This window comes from Mastomys coucha, unplaced genomic scaffold (assembly GCF_008632895.1).
Source record: "Mastomys coucha isolate ucsf_1 unplaced genomic scaffold, UCSF_Mcou_1 pScaffold16, whole genome shotgun sequence".
NCBI lineage: Eukaryota > Metazoa > Chordata > Mammalia > Rodentia > Muridae > Mastomys > Mastomys coucha.
The window spans coordinates 49,284,208-49,305,159 of NW_022196898.1; the positions used below are offsets into that span (position 1 = coordinate 49,284,208).

Below are 20,952 nucleotides of genomic sequence, written 5' to 3' on the forward strand. Positions count from 1 at the left end.
GGGGAAACTGAGGCGTAGAGCACGGAAGGTAAGATTCGTACAAGGTCAGGATGCATACATGGGCTGCCCTCGCCCAGGGAAGGGACCCAGGTGGCTCGGCTGGCCAGTCGGGCGCTTTGGCCTCTCTCGGTTTTGCGGTGGTTGTGTTGGCCTTAGATAAATGTCTGTTGTGTTTGTTTTAGGAATCTGCAGGCTTTTGTGGGACCGACCACTCTTGGGCTACCAAATGCCACCTTACTTCGTGTGCCCTGGGAGGTTCTGGGGCAGGTGACGGCACCGTGACCTCTCATCATGGATGGAGATGGACTTTTTGATGAAGAAATCCGAAGTGTCTTTACCGGTCAGGATGTTTTGGCTGTCTTGAGTTTTTGACAAAACCTGCCTGGTTCCCTTTGGGGGATCCGAATGAGAGATCTCAGACACCTTCACTACGAAGCCAAGGACATTTCTGTATAATCAGCGCATGAAAGGATTTTCTCAGACTCTTTCCTCCCATTTTCCTCGAGGATTAATCCACCAGAATCCACAGTTCCGGTGGAGACTGCGAGGCATATTCAATGTGGCAGAAACCTAGAGCGCCTTCGGAATAGCTCTGGACCCTGCCTTAGGCATAGAGGACTCTATTGCACACGCCACTCCCCTCCCCTGCCCCCAACTCCCTCCTTCTGACTACTCTGTCTTTGACTGGCTCTCATTTTCCCCTGTGAAGTTCTGCTTCCAAACTGTTCCCTGGAGCTATAAGTGGATTGGCAGTAATGAGAGATTAGGCGGTGGGAAAAGCACGGTGCCCTGTACTGTGTCCTTTTCCTGCTGCTGCCGCCGCCGCCGCCGATATGAAGGGCTTTTTCCCAGTGTTGAGCTGTCTGGCTGTGCTGGGTAAGTGACTGCTTATCAGTTTCTATAGCTGTGAAAGTTTAACCCGATCTCATTGCTAATTCCTTGCGTTTCTCTCCCATCGGCTGGGTTTCGGGAGGCAGAAGCGTTTAGCCAGAGTGGATAGAGTAAAGTACCAAGAGGGCCCGTTTGTTTCTGACCCAGGAAGAACGGTGGAATACTGGTTGACTTTGGGTGAAGCCCCTCACTTGCAAGGCTGTGGCTTAGGGACGGTGTGTGGGTTGAGGGCTTCCAGTGTTTTACTTTTGTGTTGGTCTGCATCAGTTCCAGGGAAGTTACAACATAATTCTTTCTGTGTCGGTATGGTGGTTTCATGAATGATGGTGCTTTTTTTTTATTGTTGTTTTTGGAGAAGGAAGGTGGGAGTGGGTGGGATGGGGGCTGAAGGGATGCTTTGTTTTGGCTAAGAAGTCTGTAGGCTAAGTGTGTATTGAAGACACTAGCTCAGTGTATCCTCACCAAGGAAGCCCCAGCTCCTAGTCCTTGCAGGAGGTGAAGCTGAAGACAGGGAGCTGACTGGCCAGGGGGTGTGTAAGGATTGGTTTTCAAGCCGGCAGAGAAAGAAGGCTGAAGGCTCAGAGTAGGAGAAGGAAGAAACTGTGGTCTCAGAAGTGAGCCCCTGACTCCTCTGCAGGCCTCCATCCCCAGTACAGATCCCCATCCCCTTGTCTCTTCTTGGTATGATGTCGAGCAATCTCCACTGTGTATTTTCCAGTTCTCTGGTTTATCATAAACTCGATAGCTGGCACCTGGTGCATTCTCACCTCAGACCTCAAGAATGGACACGCCCCCTCCCTTCTCTGTGTGGCTCTCCATCCTCTGCATTCTGAGAAGTTACAGCAGCTGGCAGTTACAACAGCTGGCCGCTTGCTTCTCCATTCTAGGTTTCTTGCACTTACAGGATTTATCCATGGACGTTGTCTTTGAATTATCTGCACCTTTATAAGAGTTAACTGGCATCCGGAATAAGGATGGACTTTAGTCTTGAATTCCTGTCTCAACTTCATCTTGATTCACATGTGAGTCTCAGTAAGACACCCAAATTCTGCATTTAAAGGATGTAAGATATCCTAAAAAAAAATCTTGATTGTCTCCCAACATGTTTGAAACTCCAAGCCATGTGTTCATTTGGAGGTGCTCAAACTTAGGCCCAGGTTGGTATCTTAAAGGTATCTTTAAAAAAAGTGTCAGTGTTCTGGCAACCACCTCAGAGCAGTGAAACCAAATTCTCTGGATTGTGAGTTCATTAGTGGCAGCCCTTGCATGCCCAGCACACATATGCACAGGCCCACATGTGTGGCCGTGCTATGCAGTTAGTCAGTTTGTCCTGTTAGAGTACAGAATCTCCGTGTCTCCTGTGTGTGCTCAGGTAAGGGAAATCGGGAGTGAGACTTCTCTTGGCCAGCCTCTTTATGAGACTATATTTATATGTGTTGTACAGTATTTGTCAGTGTGTCTCAGTTGAATCAGCAGTTGGTGATTCATGGAGATTGAAAAGGACACAAACTGGGAAAGCCCCGCCCCCGCACCGCACTTCCCAGGCTTGGCTGTGTGGTTGAGGGTGGGGCTCAGGGCAGAAGGAGCCACCAATGGGAAGACAGGGAACTATGACATTTGTGCCTTTTGTTTCTTTTCTTTCTTTCTTTTTTTCTTTTTGGCTGTTGAAGAAATGTGAGGCTGCCTGCTGGTCTCCCTGCTGTCCCCTCTCCAGGTCCCTCTGTGGAGGGAAGCTGGGACTCTGCACCCAGTGAGTGCAGTCATTTTCCCTCCACCCCACTCCACCCTCCCCAGAGAGGCCCTGGAGGAAGCCGAGTCTCCAGGTAACTGGAAAGGGGTCCTGGGGTAGAAAGGCAGATCTGAGTGACTGTGGAGAGATTTGGAACCCTGGACAGGCTCACTAATGCCTACCCCATTCTCAGCCCCTCTGAGGGACTCTCAAGCTCCTAGCCTATCGCCTGAGAGCTGACAACATGGCTTGGGAGGCCTGCCTTGTGGTCTTGTAGTCTTAACCCGGGAGAAGCACAGTGTTTGGGGAGAGAACAAAAACACACCCCAGTCTGGTGGCCGCCTGGTATGGTCTGATTCATGTTGTCAGCATTCCTGCTGTGTGCTGTGAATTAATGCATAGTGTGAATTGAAAACAGTAAGAAAGAATCCCAAGGTTTTGAACCCATGTGGGTCACATACCTGGAATAAAATTGTATAAAAGTTGAGTCAGGCTAAGCTCCATGAAAGGGAGACAGATAGAGGAAATGACCTTCCAAAAACTGCAAATTCGAGCTAGAAAATCTTGTGACCCTGTGAGGAGGAGGAGCACCTGGTGAATCTGTGAGACGCGTGACCCTCAAGCTTGTGTATTTCCGCTCCCTTCCTTTGCCAGTGTCTGGAGTTTGGTTCAGGTTTCTCTTTTATTGCCTGTTTAGGACACGGATAATTCAAGTCTTTGTCCCTATTCTCCTGACTGCTGAGTCTCCTGTCCTTTTGGAGCCAGGTGGCTCCTCCAAGCTCATCCATTGGCTGCTACCACCCCCTCATTTCCATTCCAAAGGCAGCTTAGGCCTGGGCTGGTGAACAGCAGAGTCTCCACTGTCTGGAATGGATGGTGCCAGAGGGACAGAAGGTGTGTGTGTGTGTGTGTGTGTGTGTGTGTGTGTGTGTGTGTGTGTGTGAGAGAGAGAGAGAGAGAGAGAGAGAGAGAGAGAGAGAATGCATTCATCTGAGTATGAAGAAGAAGGAATGGAGTGGGAGAGCAGGGGTGACTGGCACCATGTCTGTGCCTAGGTGAAGCCATGTACATAAATGTGACCTGGAAAGATGGCAGTAGCATGAGGGAAGACGTAGGAGTTGCGTCGCCTTGAGCAGGGAGAATCCACTCTGGAAAGATGCGTGTAGGCTGTAGACTGCAGAAAACATGGTTCAATTTTCTGTACCACGAAGTACCACGTACTCCCAGACCACGCAGTTGTTGCAAACAAGACAATCCACTGAGGAGAACCCCCGGGTGGTTACTGGATGTTCGTATTCTTTGGTGAACCCACACACTTGTTTATAGAGTTTGGGAAGCCTTGTGTTTGAACAGGATGGGATCAAGTTATGTCTTCCAATGATTAGGCAGAGAACAGAGGGTGCTTCCAAAAGAGATGGAAGGAAATGTTGATGTCTTGATAGGCATGAATCAAGGTGGATCAAGGTGATCAAAGGCAGAGAAGGAAGAAGCAGATGACAGAGGAGGGGGTACATCATTGGGGGTGGGCAGTATGATGCATGGATGAACCAACACTCCTGGTCCTAACACTGTTGAAAAGGTGGTACCCTTTGCTTCTTAGGACTATCTGATGAAAGTTCTAGAGAAAGAAATTCTTGCCAGGACTGGCTAGGCTGCCTCGTGTGGTAGTCTGCGTTCTGTCCTTATAACAAAACGTCTGATATAACTAACTCAGCACAGGTTCATTTGGGCTCACAGTTTTAAGGGTTGGCTGTGTTGCTTTTGGGTACAGCATCATCTGGGGAAGGGGGCAGGAAGGAACATGCATCTCATTGCCGACAAATGAAAAGGAAAGGGAGCTGGCCTGTACTGTACTTCTAAAGGTCCTGTTCACAATGTCCCTAAGACTTCCCACCAGGCCCTGCCTCTGAAAGGTGCCATCTTCTCTGAACACAGCCACCCCGTGCTCCAAACCTTTGGATGTATAAGGGTCATTTAAGATCCAAACAATAGCACCTTTAGACTGTAAAAATGGTTGAGTCACCTCTCTGTACCCAGGAATGCCTTCTGCCCCCCCCCCTTGCTTTAGCGTCCACTGCAGCAGAGCTGCAGTTATTACTACAGCAGTGGTAATATCAGCTCTCTGAACTCCAGTCCTTACTGTGAGCCAAGCCCATCACTCAGTCTCCAGAGCAACCGTAGGCAATAGGCACCTTACATCTCCATCCTTTTATAGACGGTGATCCTGAAGCCCAGGGAGATGAACTTCCTAAGGTGGATTGCTGGCCAGGCTAATGTATTGCACAGTATTTGGGCCCCAGGCTCCTTCCAGCTTGTTTCCTGTACATGGCATTTACTCCCAGTATTACCTCAGGGTCCAAAATGGCTATTCTGGCTCCAGCTATCAGGAGGGAAGAAAGGATTAATGAAGGATTCGTGATGAAATTTGTATATTAAGGATACTTACTGGAAGGTCTGTGCATTTCTTCTTCTGCTTATATGCTCATCGGCTTGAGCTTGAACATAATGGCTATACTTAACTGCAAGGAAGGCTGGGAAGTCTGCTCATTCTAAGTGCCGGGGCCATGCTTCTAACATGGGGCTGTGTTGCTTTAAAGACCGTGCAGGTTTTGCCTGACAGATATTGGCCTCTGCCATAGCCACAAGCTTGTAAGTGTCAGAGTAGAGTATTGAAGCCAGGACTGTCAGAATCAAATCCTGTGTTCTTTTATTACCTCCTGTGATTGAGGCCCAGGCTCCGGCCAATGAGGAGCCTTATGAGCTAGACGAACCAACAGTTGTCGCTGAGGAAGCAACAACATAAGCCAGCGTATAATTACAAAGAACATTTGTGACGTTTGAAGTGAGTACTGTGTTTATAGGGTGTTCTGCGCCAACACTTCCAGCAGAGTGGCTCTCTGTATAAAGTGCTTAAGGACGGTGTCTGTTACTGTCTTGTGCCTGCCACCACCAAATAAGTAGGAGTTCATTTTAGTTTTTGGTCAGTGAGTTCATAGTGTGCTTGTAGGGTGACCTGAGCTAATAGTTTCCATATTATGGCCTTCGGTATAAAATACTTAAGGGTGGTTTCTGTACCTGAGCTTCAGAACTGTCTCGTGTCTGCCACCAAGTAAGTAGGGGTTCCGTTAAGTTTGGTCAGTGGGTTCACAAGGTAAATATATATGCTTTTGTTTGGTTAGCTTTGCAATGCTAGGGCTGGATTCCAGGGCCTAGGACACCCAAGGTGCTTTGATTACCATTGGGCTATGTTCCCAGCCCTCACAAAGGAAATACTGTTTTCTCATTTGCTGCCACACTCACACTGAGGAAATTCAGAGTTGAGGGAGAGGAAGTAATTTTGCCCTAGAAAGAGCTAGAAGTTGGCAGGGTCTGGATTTGAACCCGGATGTTTTGGACTGTGGCACTCAAGCCTACAATCTGCCAAACATGGCTGCCGGATCTTTCTGTTTGGGCAGTCCCATCCAGCCCCAAGGAAATCAGTTCTATTGAAAGAGAGCTATCGAAATATTTAACAAGAACTATGTGATAGAGTAGCATGCCTACTATTAAACTACCAACCCCTAACAGCGGGGTCTAATAAGCATCAGTGTTGGTAACATCGGGGGTGACAAGTGTTCGGTATTTTGGGGGTGTATCTACTTCACTGAGTATGAAAGTATGTGATTTGTACTTGGAGAAACCACTGATTCTAGAAACATTAGAAAACTGGGGCAATCAAAGGGATTGTTAAGGTTCACTTAGAGGCTAGTGAGAGAATAAAGATACCATTTCACTGCTTTAGGTTTACATACTTGCTGAATTCTCCCCACAGGCTGGCAGGGCTCGAAAGCAAGCCCAACAGAGCTCTGCAGTGCTGGTTGGGAGAGCAGCCTGGATAATCTAATTCCTAAATGTTGGCTTTGCAGTTTCAGGAAATTTAGATCACCTGCATATGAATGACTCCTTGATTTTCAAAGCCTCTCTAAGGCGGGGCCTTTCCCCACGTTAAGAATGGGCAGGGTGTGGGGTGTGGGGTGGACAGGAGTGAGCAGTTACAGTGTGGAATGATGGGGGTGACGGTTTAGGGGCCGATAACCCAGTGACTTGAGGTGGAAGTGGAAGCTTCCTGTTTAGGTTGGATGAAGCTAGAAAGAGGATGGTTGTAGCTTGTCATAAATTTGGGATTCGGACTTAGAATCCAAACCCCAGCCTGCTCTCACTGAGTGGGGTCAGGGGGCCAGGTGAGAACTGAGGTGCTCGGGGCATCACTCCTAGGCTCAAGGTTTTAGCTTCCCTTGGGAGTTCAGCATTTGCCACAAGCAGACACCTGTTTCTCTGCGGCTTTGCAGTGAGGCACTGCAATTCCTTATAAAACGTTGATTTTTCAATTTAAGTAAATTTAGGACACCTGTGTGTGAATGCCCCCCTGATTTTCAAAGAAATGAACAGTTACATACAAATCAAGCGTGTAGTTGTGGAAAATCACACGTTGCCAAATTCCCTCACCAAGAACCCTTTATTAAGTGACTAATTGTGAACCCACAGAGGCAGGTACTCAGCAGAGATCTTAGCAGAGGACCCCTTACACCCCAAAGTGGAATTTGTTTTCGTTTTTTTTTTTAACTCTGACTTCAGAAGGGCAAAAACTCATAAGCTAGAGGCATATTATACAATTTAGTTTCCAAGCAATTGTCCACCCAGTCTCTCTTATAATTTGCATCTGTAATTAAAGTAGCAGGAGAGAATGATGAGCCTGGGACCGTGCAAGAGCCTAAATCGAAGATTGAATTATATTAACACTACCCGGCTCAAAGGCGGTCAGGTGCATTAAAAAAGCTTTCTAATAGGCTTTCTAATAATGAGAATTCAGATGAAGTTTCTGTCCAGCCCTTTAATTAAGTTCACCGGATAGTGACTTCTCCACGTGGCATCCAGGTGAGGCTTTGCTGAGCATGCCCAGCCCTCTAGAACATGCTAATCCAAGGCACTGTTTCTCAACCTTCCTAACACCATGCCCCTTTACCACAGTTCCGCATGTTGTGGTGACCCCCCACCACCATCCATAATATTATTTTCATTGCCACTTTATAGCTTAAACTTTGCTATTGTTATGACATGTAATGTAAATATCTGATATACAGAATATCTGATATGTTCTCACAGGTTGAGAACCACTGGTCGAAGGCCACCAGAGAAATGGTAAATTGACTGGCAAATAGCCTGGCCAATACTGACATCACACACTCTTAGAGGATGGGCATCTTGTGTTGGGGGTGAGGCAGTGATGCTGGTGTGCGCCTTGCAAGAGCAGCAGAGAGACTTCTTTTAGGAGGGGGAGATGCTAGAGAAGCTGGTCATTGCTCCATCTGGAAATGTTTTCTGAAACAGCTTAAGTTCTAGGCATTTTAGGGGAGGGGCATTTCTGGCAGGATTGTGGGAACTTCTAGGAGGGCAGGGAGGGAAGACTGCCAGTGAGCCAGGTCCTCGTAGTGCCAGTTGGTAAGAACTGGAGCAGACGGTCGGTATGGAAACCGGGTTTTGGGGTCAGAGACAGGTGGAAGAGACCAGAAAGTTGTCAGTGGGAATCCTGGTGGGTCCCTGGGAGAAGTGGTTGGGAGTTAGTTCTCAGGTGGTTGCCAGAGATGGGAGAGCCCAGAGTTAGAAGGGAAGGTGCCTGCCTTCCCCTGAGCTAGACGGAGTTCAGTGTTCATCACCTGATAACAGAGCCAAAGCAGCCAACCGAACTGGCAATTCAAAGAAGGCCGTGTCTTGCCTTGTCCCCTTGCCTGCAGGTGCTCCTATAAATGAACACTCTTTATTGAAACAGGGAAAAAAAAAAAAGAAATCCCAAAGTGATGCTGGCACTATGTTCTTTTTGTGGTGGTTTCTCTGATGCTCTTTGTCCAAGCTTGCCTTAGGTTGGTGTTATTTTGCATACAGATCAGTGTTTGCCTGTAGCACCATCATCTGACACTTCAGAGTGCGGTCTGCTGCCACCTCCTGTGTGTGGTGACCTCTGTTCTCTGCAGGACCCGGGTCTACAGCAGACTTCCAACCTCCAAATTTTCAAGGGTCCCGTTCTGTCATTCCTTCAATTCCTGAGAGCTACCCATTGAGAAGTCTTTTTTTCTCAGAGACAAGGTCTATTCAATAATAATTAGTGTACCTTTCCTATGTGATAATCAGTAGGGTAGCTCACCTTTCTATGATCCTGCTGTCAGGCCTTTGCTGTGGGTAGCAAAGATGGCTAAAGTCTACACGCACCTGTATATGGGAGTGTTGGCACCTTGGCCCTGGTCTTGGAGTGGTAGCACTCTCGAGTATTTTGAAATCACCTTGAAGGTGGCCAACCTGACCACAGTGCAGCTTCAGGCCTCTAGGACCTGGGGTAAGTCAATAGTGTGTGTCCGTTACGTGCATTACTGACCTTGATTGACTTAGCTAGGAAGCACTTTCCATGGAGGGAGGGAGAAGAGCCTACAGCTGAGTTACTGCCTGCTGCTTCTGGTCAGGCTGCCCGCCCTGCCTAGCCTAGCCCTGCCCAGCCCAGCCCTGAGGACTCTCCTACTGTTTGCTAAAGGACTTCTAGAGAATGTACACATTGTGTCGGGCTCCATAAATAATACGTGCGACTGTCCCATCAGTCCAAAGGGGAAGCAAGGAGAGAAAGGGAAAGAGACTTTCAGAGAGCGAAATGTCAGTCTCTTAGCTAGGACCCGCCCACAGGAAATGTAGAGTTGTTTGGTTTTTTTTTAAACAAACAAACAAACAAAAAGCCCAGAGCATTTGGTTTGAATTAAGCCATAATTTAAAACAGTTAATAAAGTGTTGTAGGCTAGAGTATTATATAAAAGTAAGAAGATGAGATACTGGTTTTAATTTAGATGATAGCGTATATTTACTTTATTATTTCTTTAATTTTGAGGCCTTTGTTTTTTGGCAGAGGTAACAAGAACATAACTCTGTTGTAAGATGTCTAGGAAGCAGGGGCTGGGGGCTGGCCCAGCGGTATAGCACTTGCTTTCCATTGGGGGTAGCTGAGTGCCATCCCTAACGCCAAAAGAGAAAATGGAGAACTAGAAATTAAAAATGTGCATATTGCAATCTTTGTCCCACACCCCTTATTGGTTTTGATATATCTTCCTTATGATTAGTATATAGTCTCTCAGACACTTCTGTGTGTATACTCAAATGCACATTTTTCTGACATAAATGGAACCGTACAGAACGTTCTGTTCCACAACATGATTTTAAAGGGGTGATTTACCTCAGTTCTTTTTTTCAGGCTTAATTTTATAGTCATATCAGAAATGATTTGCTTATTTTATAGCTAGCTGAAGCTGTAATTTGTAAAGTCACTGGGGAATTGTGAACTCATTCAGTAGCTATACAACGGAATAATTTCGTCTCCCCGTCATTGGGCAACCAAGAATCATAATAAAAACACTGGCCCTAAACGTTAGTGTATTTAATGAGGATAATCGACTTGTTTATCCTGAATATTTTATCTGAAAAACACATAAATTTGACAAATTAAGTACTTTCGTGTTTTACTGACCAGTTTGTCATAATGTTGAAATAGTTAGATTAAAACGAAACCCGTTGAGAATTTGTTAAGGAGACAGCAGTAAATGCTGGGTTTTGTGTCTGACTCAGTCAAACATTCTTGTTTGTTTGTGAGCTGGAAAAAAAACCTGAGTTTTCCATTTCCACATGACTCCCCAACTTCCAGTGAAGGCAACTGGCCTCCAAGCTTGGTGGTAGACAGCCCCTCACGAAAGACTCACCAAAGAAGAGAGCTTCCGGGTGCTGCCTGCAGTGTGGCTGCTGCTGCTGCTGCTGTGACATTATCTTCTCTGCCTCAGAGCATGGTCACTTCTCAGGCTCACTGGTATGACTTTACAGAACCTGGCTCACCTTTCCACTGCCTTAAAAATAGCCACTGTTATGGAGGAATGGCTGGTTGTTGGATTCCCATGTCCTGGTGGAATTCTTAAACATCAGAGACTGACCTTCTGCCACCCTTCTGGAGACCACCAGAGGAGCCCTTTGCTGTTAGAATCTACTCTAAGACTCCCTGAAATCTTTTATCCATTCACCCAGCAAACATTTGAGGACCTACTGCAAGTGTTCATTGTCCCCTTCTCTCCAGTGCTACAGAATTAAAGTTAGCACCATGACAAACATTTTCAGTGGTCACCTGATAAGTATTTTTAATCCTTAATAAGTAGGGGGATTAATTGAAAACACTGATATAGAGAGTCTCTCTCTCTACCTCCCTACCTCCCTTCCTTCCCCTCCCCCTCCTTCTCCATCGCTAAAGGAAGCCTGTTTTTTGGCTGTCACTTTGACATCCTTACTTCCTGTTTGTTTGTTTTTGCCCCTCGGTTTTTTAATGGCCATGGGTTACTAATACCCAGGGCAGCCATGACAAAGGACCTCTAGGGATAAGATTTAGAATATTGCTGATTGTTGGGAGATGGAAGTAATAGATGATACAGGGGAAATTGTTCCTAGTGAAAATTTGCAAGTATCTTGAGCCCTGGATATGTGGACTCTTCCTGTTGCCTGCTGGGGATGCTGTCTGGACACAGGGACTGACTGTTGTTATGGACTATTGGGATGCTGTCTGGATACGGGACTGACTGTTGTTATGGACTATTGGGATGCTGTCTGGATACGGGACTGACTGTTGTTATGGACTATTGGGATACTGTCTGGATACGGGGACTGACTGTTGTTATGGACTATTGGGGATGCTGTCTGGATATGGGGACTGACTTTTTTTATTAATCATTTTATTTGTTTACATTTCAAATGTTATTCCCCTTCCCAGTCTCCTCTCCACGAATCATCTACCCCATCCCCCTCCCATTTGCCTCTAGGAGGGTGCTTGCCCACCCATCACCCACTCCCACCTCACCCATCTAGCATCCCCCTTCTCCTCTGGGGCATTAAGCCTCCATAGGACCAAGTGCCTTCCCTCCCACTGATGCCAGATAAGGCCATCCTCTGCTACGTATGTATCTGGAGCCAGGGACCAGCCCATATATGCTCTTTGGTTGGTGGTTTAGTCCCCTGGTCTCTGAGGGGTCTGGTTGGTTGATACTGTTGTTCTTCCTATAAAGTTGCAATCCCCTTCAGCTACTTCAGCCCCTCCCCTTACTCTTCCATGGGGGAGGGAGACTGACTTTTTATTGACTGTCAGGAATGCCATCTTTCTTGCAGGAACTGAGTTTCACCCTTGCCTCAGAATTCCTAGGAAACCAGAATGAAAGAGAAGTAGACAAAAAGGCGTGCTTCCCATCAGATGGGAGACAGCGCCCACACCCTGCTTTCTCCATGTCTTGGAGTTTTGGTGGTAGGGTTGGTTCCTCTTCTGCACCTTCCGTCTGTCCCAGTCTGCCATGGGACTTCTGTCGGAATGGCCACACTACTGCTGGGCTCCACCCTTGCTGGGCATACTTACAGCCTCAGTGGCAATTCTGAGAAGGCGTACCTCTGCACTTTTCCTACATTCCCGTTGGACTCCAGGGTAGCCAGGGGCTTCTCTCTCCTCCAGGAATCTCTAAGTCTGAAAGTTCAAGCTGTTTAAACTGTGCCTGGTGGACATGGCTGTGGCCCAACACAGGCAGCTGCTGCCCCGAGAGCTTCTGTGCCAGGTCTGCTTTCTCGCTGCGAGCAGTGCTTGCCTGAGGCCTTTCTGGTTTTCCTCATTGGCTTTCCTTTCTTTGGCAGTGGGAATTCTGCTGGACAGATGCACATACACTTGTTATTTTGTTGGGGGTTGGGGCATTATGCATCTGTTCCAGGCTTACACCCCCAAACTAGACAGCCCTTTTGACTCTGCTTAGAGATGATTTGCTGGAAAGTTTTGTATTGCCTTCTGGTGTTTAAGAATGAAAAGTTGTACCCTGGACAGTCTTGTGGGCTGTCCTGTGGTATTGTGTTATGAAGAAAAAGCAAGATCCCATTCTGAGCACCCAGCCTGGCTCATCCTCTGTGCCTCTCTGGGAATGGGTGATAGTCTCTGGCTGGGAGACTAGAACAGTGGGCTTCTGGGAAGGAGAAGGTAAACCCAGAACTAATGTGTCCCCTAGGCTTGAATTTACTTCAGAAGAATCCTGGCAGATCTCCTGTGCAGTCCTCTTAATTGTAGGGATAAATTATTCTAGAGCTGAAGGAAAGGCTGATGGTGGTCTTGAGGGAGGAGAGGGAAGGGATGGAAGCAGACCTGGAAAATTCCCCAAATGTCATCTCTGCATGTCGGCTTTGTTGTCCTTAAAACACCACACCAGATAAACTGCCTTTCCACCCTTAACCCTACCACAGAGAAGTTTCCCATATTTGCTTTTTGGGGAGAACAGGGCCTCATTTGGGGATAAATCCAGATTCCATCTCTGATATCTCTGTTTTGGGGGAAAGGAAGCAAATCCAGGAGCCTGGCACTGTTGCTGAACATACGATTTTTGTACATGCCGCCTTGTCCCTGTTATGCAGCTCCCATCCTGGAGCTGGTGCTGTGCCCATCAGGAATCCGACTCTTGTTTTCTTCTGCATATTTTCCCTTCTGCCAATGTGTAGGCATTTGGCTTTAATCAAGGAGGCTTTTACTCCGTGGTCTGTGGCAGGGATGACTGAAGTCACGGAGAGGATTTTAAGTAACTAATCTCTTAAGACATTCAGAACATAATCTCCCCAGCCCATGAGCATCCTGCCTGCATCTGGGAGATTTGTAAGGGCTCTGCAGAGGAGGATGGATAGGGCCTGGTGTTCTTTGGAAAGGCCCGGTGTCTTTCTGTCTGGCAGCAGGTTTTTGCATGTCACTGGCACAGGGACAAGGCCTGTTGTTCATTTGCCATGTCAAGAGAGTTCAGGATGCCCCGTGAATATAACCAGTGTGTTTCTAAACCTCCATGCTGGTCTCCAGAACAATAAGAAGCAAACTGGAGTGAAGCTCACTCATGATTCTTCAGTGTGTGTCTGGAGCTGGCTTCCTGAGAAGATGCAGCTAAATACATGAGAGGCCTGCTGCCCACAAATGAGATTGGGTTGATCAAACATCAGAGGGCAGGATCTGACATTTCCATATGCTTTGCTTATAGTTTGGATGTCACTTCACATGGATGCAGTGTGCTGGACTAAATTGGATTACAGTGGCTCTTTAAGTTGTTGTGCATTGATTTTCTGTTTCCACCCACTTTGAATGTGAGCTCACGTTCTCACTACCACAGGTACCCTTTGAAAGAATTTGGTGGCCAAGACCTGGGGTGCAGCCCCAGTCATCTCTCTTGGTAGAATGATTGAATCCCCAACAATTAAGACTAATGAGGAAGATTAGTTCAAATTAGTGAAATGCCTGAATTACCAAATATTTTTCAAGAAAGTCACCGTTATTACTTGTAAGTAAATATTGTAACTCAGACTAAGCTAATGGAGTGCCTAATAAAGATCCTTGGGGGACCCGATATAGGAGAGAAGTAGGAATGATTTGCAATTAGCAGACCCATTGTTGATGCAAATGGAGTTTTTGTGATACTAGATTGTGCCTGAGAACCGTTTGTTCTCCTAAGTATTTTAAATAGTCCCCATGAAACTCCCCGGTACGGGTAGTGCATATGCTGTGTTAAGATCTGTATTGTGAAGACGTAACTCAACCATATCAGCAGTATCAGAGATTTCATGTTAGTGATGCCTCCAGTCCTTGCCTCCTAAAGATTAGGTTAGTTTTCCCTTCCAAATGCTTCTACACCTGTATTTGTCACGATATAAACCAATACGTTTGGGGCATGTGTAGAGTGTTCTGTGTGCTTGGCAGTGTGCATGCATATGAAGGGGACTCAGCTGTCAGAGTCAGCCTATACAGTCCTAGCAGGCAGTCCATAGAATGCCATTTATAGATGACTGGTGCTTGCCATTGATGACAGACAGCACTGAGGCTCCAGTAACCCAGTATTCTGTGGGTGACTTTTATAATTAATGGTTTAACACTAGACTGTGCACCCTTATTCTTACAGAGACTGCATCTGTTACTTCTTATAGCATCTCAAGATTCTTGATCTTGCCTGGCACAGGATTGATATTAAGATGAACTGTGTGATGTTACCAGTTTCAAAGGTCAGAAAAAGAGCCAAGTATCAGCAGGGCCACAGGGTTCAACCTAGTACTTGTTCAGCTAATTTGTATTGAGGGTTGAATGCATGATCCAGGTGTGTCCAACCTTTAGATATGGCAGCGTGACCTTGTCATTTTCAAAGGCGATGCCAGAAAATGGCGCCGTCAAGTTTAATAATGCTTTAAATGAGTTTGTGTTGCTGTGCTGGGCCATACTCATGCAGGCTGTGGGCTGTGGGTTGCACAGGCATGCTGGTTTACATCCTAGTATTTCCTGCAACTCTCTTTAGCCAAGGAACTGTCAGCTGCAATATTTAGAAAGGATACCCGAAACCTCAAGTAGCTAGAATGTGTAGTCTTCTGATGCAGCTTGGGGACATGCCAGCAAGAAGAGGTACTAGAGAACCTTGCGTCCTATGGGTTTCCCATGAAAGTTTTAGGTCCCTTTATAGCTCCATGTGGGGACATGTGTATTTGGAGTCTCGGGTGCTGTCAATAGCCAGAGAAACTGGGAGAGTATGCAGGAAGTTTGAGCTGAAAGACAAAGGTAGTAGTTAGCTGGCCTGGGCAGAGAAAAGAGAAGGCATGCCTGAAGGAGCTCCCTCCCAGCCTTTATTCCTGTACCTGTGCTTTCTGTGGCAGAATTGTGTGGCCACAGAGCTGTGGTTTGAATCTTGACTGCCCCTCAAAAGCCCAGATAATAAAAAAAGAGTGGGTCACTAGCCTGTGATGCTACATGGGACCTCGTAGGGGGCGTGGCTTAGTGGGAGGAAGTTAGGTCTTTGGAGCCATGCTCTTCTTCCTGCCATTGTTTTGTAGCCCCATGAGGCTGGCCCCTTGGTTCCACCTTTGCTCCCTGCCATGGTGTTCTTCTGCCTTGCCACAAGCCCGGAGGACGCAAAAGGACCAGGCAACTGTGAAATCTGAAATCTGGAGCTCAAAGGAGCCTTTCTTTCTTTAAGTTGATTGTCTCAGCCATCTTGTCACAGTAAAGGAGAACCAACAGGTACACACACAGGATGCTCAGGTACTTGACAGACATTCATGTTCCTCCTCCTGAGCCTCCTTTGAGCCTGGAACTTCTGTGTGGTGAGTTCTGGGCTGGTTTGGGACCCACCAGTCTATCAGAGGTATGAGTTGAATTGAGGGAAAAGCCCAGCTGGGCCTGTTGGAAGCCCAGCTTCTGGCCAGGGTCCCAGTTCCTATCTGGGGAACTGGGAGTTGGGCCCAGGCTAGAGTTGGATCAGAGCTACCCCAGCCTTCTCTTATGAGACCGTCTCTGCATCTGTTAGGATTTCATGGCTGTCTTTGTAGTTTCTGTACACAAATGTCCAATTGTACCACCATGCTACGGTACTCAGCATTTTCTCTCACATACGGGGTAATTTCTAGTTCTGCTCAAGCCCACAGTTATCTGCCGAGCATCCTCCTGTGCCAGCACAGGATGGGGCTGCAGCATGAGGGGAAACGCAGATGTATGACCTGGCCTCTGCTGGTACAGGGACAACCGATTGTTCATGTAACAGCTCTTCGTTTCTCTCCCTGCTGGTGGGGCCTAATTTGGTTTGGATGCTACATCTCCCTGCATACCACTCCAGGAAAGATGATCCTCCTTTGAGCTTAGGAGTAAGTGCTGATCCACCTAAGCTAGTCACAGCAGTCTGTCCCTCAAGTTCGGGCCAATGAAATTGGCCAATGAGTCTTGAGAAGTCTGCTGAGGGATTCTGGGAAAGAGGTTTTCTCATAGGAATCATAGGAAAGAGAAAAGCTTCTCTCGCTAGATGCTTGGAGACGAGGCAGCCATTTTGTCACCAGGGGGAAGGCAAGTTGGTCAAGATGGGCAGAGAAGAAACTGTGAGGGATTATGGTGCTTGACTGAGGTCTCTGAGACCGAGCAATCCAGCCTCCATACTTTTCTGTTCTCTGTGTTTATCAGACGAGTTGATATTTTTGACTGCTCCTAGTTGGAGGCAACCTATATCAGACACTCCCTGAGTGAGCATGAAATGGGATTTCTTTTCATGAAACAGTGCCATTCAGATTGTCATCAAAAAGCATATTGTTTGGAGCTAGTGCTCAGCCCTGCAGTAAGCCGGAAAGAGAAGCGGAAAATGCGCTGACAGGGAACACAGGAGAGAGGGGATTGCATCTGGAGTGGATTCTGAAGAAGGATTAGGACTTGTGTGGATGAGGAAGGAGGGGGCTAGCATGAACAGACCCATGGAGACAGGCATGGATGTGGAGGTGACATGGAATGCTGGCATTAGGTCCCGATTTCATCGGGATTCTACAGTACCTTCGACTGTGCGTGTAGACTTTGATGCTTGATTTATACTTGAACATGTTGCGGGCCCTTGGGCAGGGGAGAGGCTAGTGATCAGGGACCCTGGGTTGGGAATAGGACTAAGAAGCTGTGACCTAGGCTGGCTTGAAGGGGAGGGAGTCAAAGCTAAGTGACCCATGGAAGCATTCATTTGTAGGGGTGAGTTCTGGTGTAGGGAATGGGGGGTGGTGGTGAAGATATCCCAGGAAGATTATAAAGGAATAGAGCAGCCATTGAACTGTGGCTAGGCGGCTGAGGGACAGTGGAACCTGCGAGCTGACTCTGGGAGCCTGCGTGTAATGACGTGGAAAATGACATGCAATGGAAATTTGGAAGAGGTGGGTTTAGGGAGATGGTATTTGGTTTTTGCCACTGGGGCTTTGAGATCGTGATGGGAGATCCAAGTAAAGAAACCTTGAATTCAGTGAAACAATGAACTAGACTCTGTGAATGAGAGGCCAAGAGCTACTGTGATGTGACAAACCATGGATCTGTAGACACATGCTCAACTGTGGAGGGAACTATTGGCAGCTGTTGGTGCAGGGTCTGAGTGGCATGTGGTCTTCAGGCTGAGGTGCTTTCCTCAGCTGTCCGGATTTTCTCAGGGCTCTGCAGCAAATGGGCCAGAGCTTACAGGCCAGCTTCATTTTATCCTTGGGACTCTCGATGTTTCGGACAGCAGGTTTGCGTCCTGGCTTCGGGTCCCTTCAGCTATCCAGGGAGGGAGTCCTTGTTCATGAGTGATGTGGCTGCCTTCTCTCCGTGGGTCAGTTAGGAAGTCAAGTATCTTGCAGAGGGCACTGTGTGGTGACTGGTGTCTCTTGGTGACCATGATGGGCTTGTCAGTCAGTGAAATGTGGAGCTTCGGGAAGAAGCGCTAGTCCCGGCTAGGCTGAATTTTCACTCACATCTTTTATTTCCCTGCTCTGAAGACATCCAAAAGGCTCCCTTTGTTAAAGGGCCTGGAGCCCAGAGCTAGGTGCTGTCTGTCAGTCTGCGCTCCACATCTAGTTAAGGTATAATCTGTCTGCTGTCTGGCTCCCATTGCTTTCCTAAAGCACAGGGCCCTGTGAGTGCCGGGGGCACTTGGCATCTGGTTTTCATCAGGCAGCAAGTGAGTGCATGTGGGGGAGTCTTGGCAGAGGCGAGCCCCTCTCCTTCTCACTCATGGCTCTGGGAGCTCCCATTGTTGACTCCAGAAGCACCCAGAAGAAAACCCTTCAGGCCGGGGAGACAGATGCCAGTGCCCACTTTGAGCTTTGCTCTCTGAGTTGAAAAATTGAAAGACGGGCCCAGCACTGTCTGTCTTCCTAACGGAGCACTGTTCCCTCTCCTCTCCCGTAACCCAGGGCATCATGAGTGTTTGTCAAGGCCATTTTGCTCACTGGCAGCCACTCGTATTTTACACCCTGAGCTCTCTTCTTTCTTCTGACAGCCCATGTCTAGGTTTAATCCCTGGAATAGGGCGATACGATCAGCCCACCTAGTCTTTCTATTGTCTGTCTGTCTTTCTAGTCATCCACCCATCTAGCATTCAGCAAATGTTTAGAGACAGCAGCATGAATTTGGGCAAATTATTTAGCCCCTTTTCCTAGCCTGTAAACGAGGAGATGTGAGCATGGTGGTGAGAGTTAGCTGGAGCCCTCAGGGAAAGCACTTGGCCCGGGGCCTGCTGCACAGCTCCTGCCCTAGTTGGTGGTAAGGCACCATTAGTGTTGGCCAGGCCAGGGTTGCCACCCTCCTCAGCTGATGAGCCACAAGTTATCTTCAGCATGGTATGGCTATTTGGACTTGGATTTATGCCCTAGTACATAGTTCCAAGCCATAAAGATGTGACCTTTGATCATATTGCTACGTCCCTTGGGATTTCTTTCTTGTTTCTTGATAAGGCCATTGTGACCACACTCCAGAAGGCTGAGCCCATATTTGGTAGCCACCGAGTACTTGCCAGTCCAGAACATGACAGGTGAGTGCTGGTAGCTTTGAGGTGACTCCTCAGCATACTTGTTAGGGCGTCCCTGCCTGAGTCTCCGTTGCCCTTCAGTGTGACCTTTTCGAGCATTTGTTACACGGTCCTAACTTGGAGGTGTCATTTGAACATTTCTACTTCTACCCTTCCTTGTCTTTCCAGGCTCCTGGCAGTCCTGTCCATTGGCATGGTGGTGAGGATTTCTTTTGTTTGCCTTTCTCCCCTGCCCACTGAACGGGGCTGACCCCTCGTGTGCTAGGCTGTGTGTAAGCCTGGAACCAGCATTGGCCTCTTGAGTGTAGGGCAGTGTTAGAGCATTTAGTCGAGGTCTTCTGGGGAAAGTTCAGGGTTGATCACTGGGATCATCGGGGTGGATGAGGGTCACTCTGCCTCCTGAGGTAGAGCTGCCGCAGGTAATGGGCAGGAAGGCAGGCCCACCCCCAGGCTGTCCCGACTGGTGGCAGTGGCCTCAGGCATGTTCTCTCAGCCGTCTTTCACGTCTAAGCTGAGCTCCATCTTCCTCCGAGTGTCACAGATGACAACTCACTCACTTCTGCCTCTGGCCATCTGGGACACCTGGAGTGTGCTTCAACATCACTTTTACCTGGTCCCAGCTCCCTTTCAGTTAATTGAGGAAATCTGTCGCACGGTTGCTGCCCTCGTCTTGACGGTTAAGCCGTGTTGTGCTAAGAGGGGTAAGCTCCACTTCTTGCCGTGCGTGAATGTATGTCCTCAGGTTTTCAAGTTTCTTGAAGTGTCTGGAGCTGTTCTGTTTGGGGCTCATCTCCCACAAAGCCTGGATAAAAAGGCATTCCATTCAAGGCTAGACCAAGGAGTACTCTGTTTACACTGATGCCTGTGGGAGATGACAGAACTGCTGAAGCCCCTGTCCCATGTTACAGCTGCAGGGGTCAAAAAGAACAAGGGGGAACAAGCCACAAGTCACAGCGAGTTATAAAGGGAACTTTGTGCTGCTCGTGGGGCAGGGCAGGGCATGTGCACGACCCCTCATTAAAGGTCCAGGAAATGAGATGCTGAAGCCAGGGGCTGACCCTGAGTAGAGTCACCACCAACCCCATGCTTTGTGCTGCCCCTGTATCCCACACTCCAGCAAACAGCACTTCCGTGTGTCTTCTGAGTTCCGTGTGTCCTTGGCTTCCCCACATCTGTGGCTTCCCTGAGTCCAGGGATTTCCCAAGTCCATGGCTTCTGGGCCACATGTTTTCTATCCAGAAGCCGCTGGGCATTTGTGTTGCTTCCAGTTTGTGGCTATTAAGAATGAAGCTGTCATGACACTGGGGTGTTTGAGTGGACCTAGGTTTTTGTTTCTCTTGGGTAAATGCCTAGGGGTATGATTGCTGTCATCTAGTAACTTTATGCTTAACTTTATAGGGAATATCCAGGCTGTTTTTTAAAGTGGCTGTACCAACTGGCACATTCACCAGTCCTATAAAAGAAAGAACCTGAAACCTGACTTGGAAACCCAGAGCCTCTCCTGTTAAAATTACAGTGTCCCTGGCTGTGAGCTTCCCTTTTAACCTAGGGAGAGTGTAACCCCTGGGGAGCCAGTTGATGGTGGAGATGTTTCCTTGAGGAAACCCTTCTCCAGTACAGGGCTGCTTTCCCCAAAGGCAGCCCTCTCCCCCTGCTGGCTTTCATCTCTCTCATGGCCTTGGCTGTCATTAAGATTCACCGGTGGGGTCACTCAGATGGGGGACTTGTACTCTGTGGACACTGGAACAGTCCGTGCCGTGTGGCTCACTTCCCATGTTTTTGTGGACACCTAAGGTGCTGGCTCCTGGCCAGAGATGGAGTTATAGACACCTGAGTGAAGAAGCTATGAGACGCTGGGGACGCTGCTGCGTTAGTGCCTCTGTAGCTGTGCGTGTGTGCATGTACGTGTGTGTGTGTGTGTGTGTGTGTGTGTGTGTGTGTGTGTGTGTGTGT

At 47.9% G+C, this 20,952-nt stretch overlaps 1 protein-coding gene across 3 annotated transcripts in view; it reads left to right on the top strand.

The window, feature by feature from the left end:
• Window positions 1–20,952, top strand: part of Igsf3 (immunoglobulin superfamily member 3) — a 92,990-nt gene that overhangs the window by 580 nt on the left and 71,458 nt on the right. For 2 of the 3 annotated variants that reach the window (XM_031374988.1, XM_031374990.1), the window contains exon 2: window positions 183–876. In XM_031374988.1, coding sequence (XP_031230848.1) covers window positions 834–876 — 43 coding nt within the window. In that variant the 5' untranslated portion in view covers window positions 183–833. Of the gene's footprint in view, window positions 29–182; window positions 877–20,952 lie in introns of all 3 variants that reach the window. The other variant, XM_031374989.1, reaches the window with a different exon arrangement.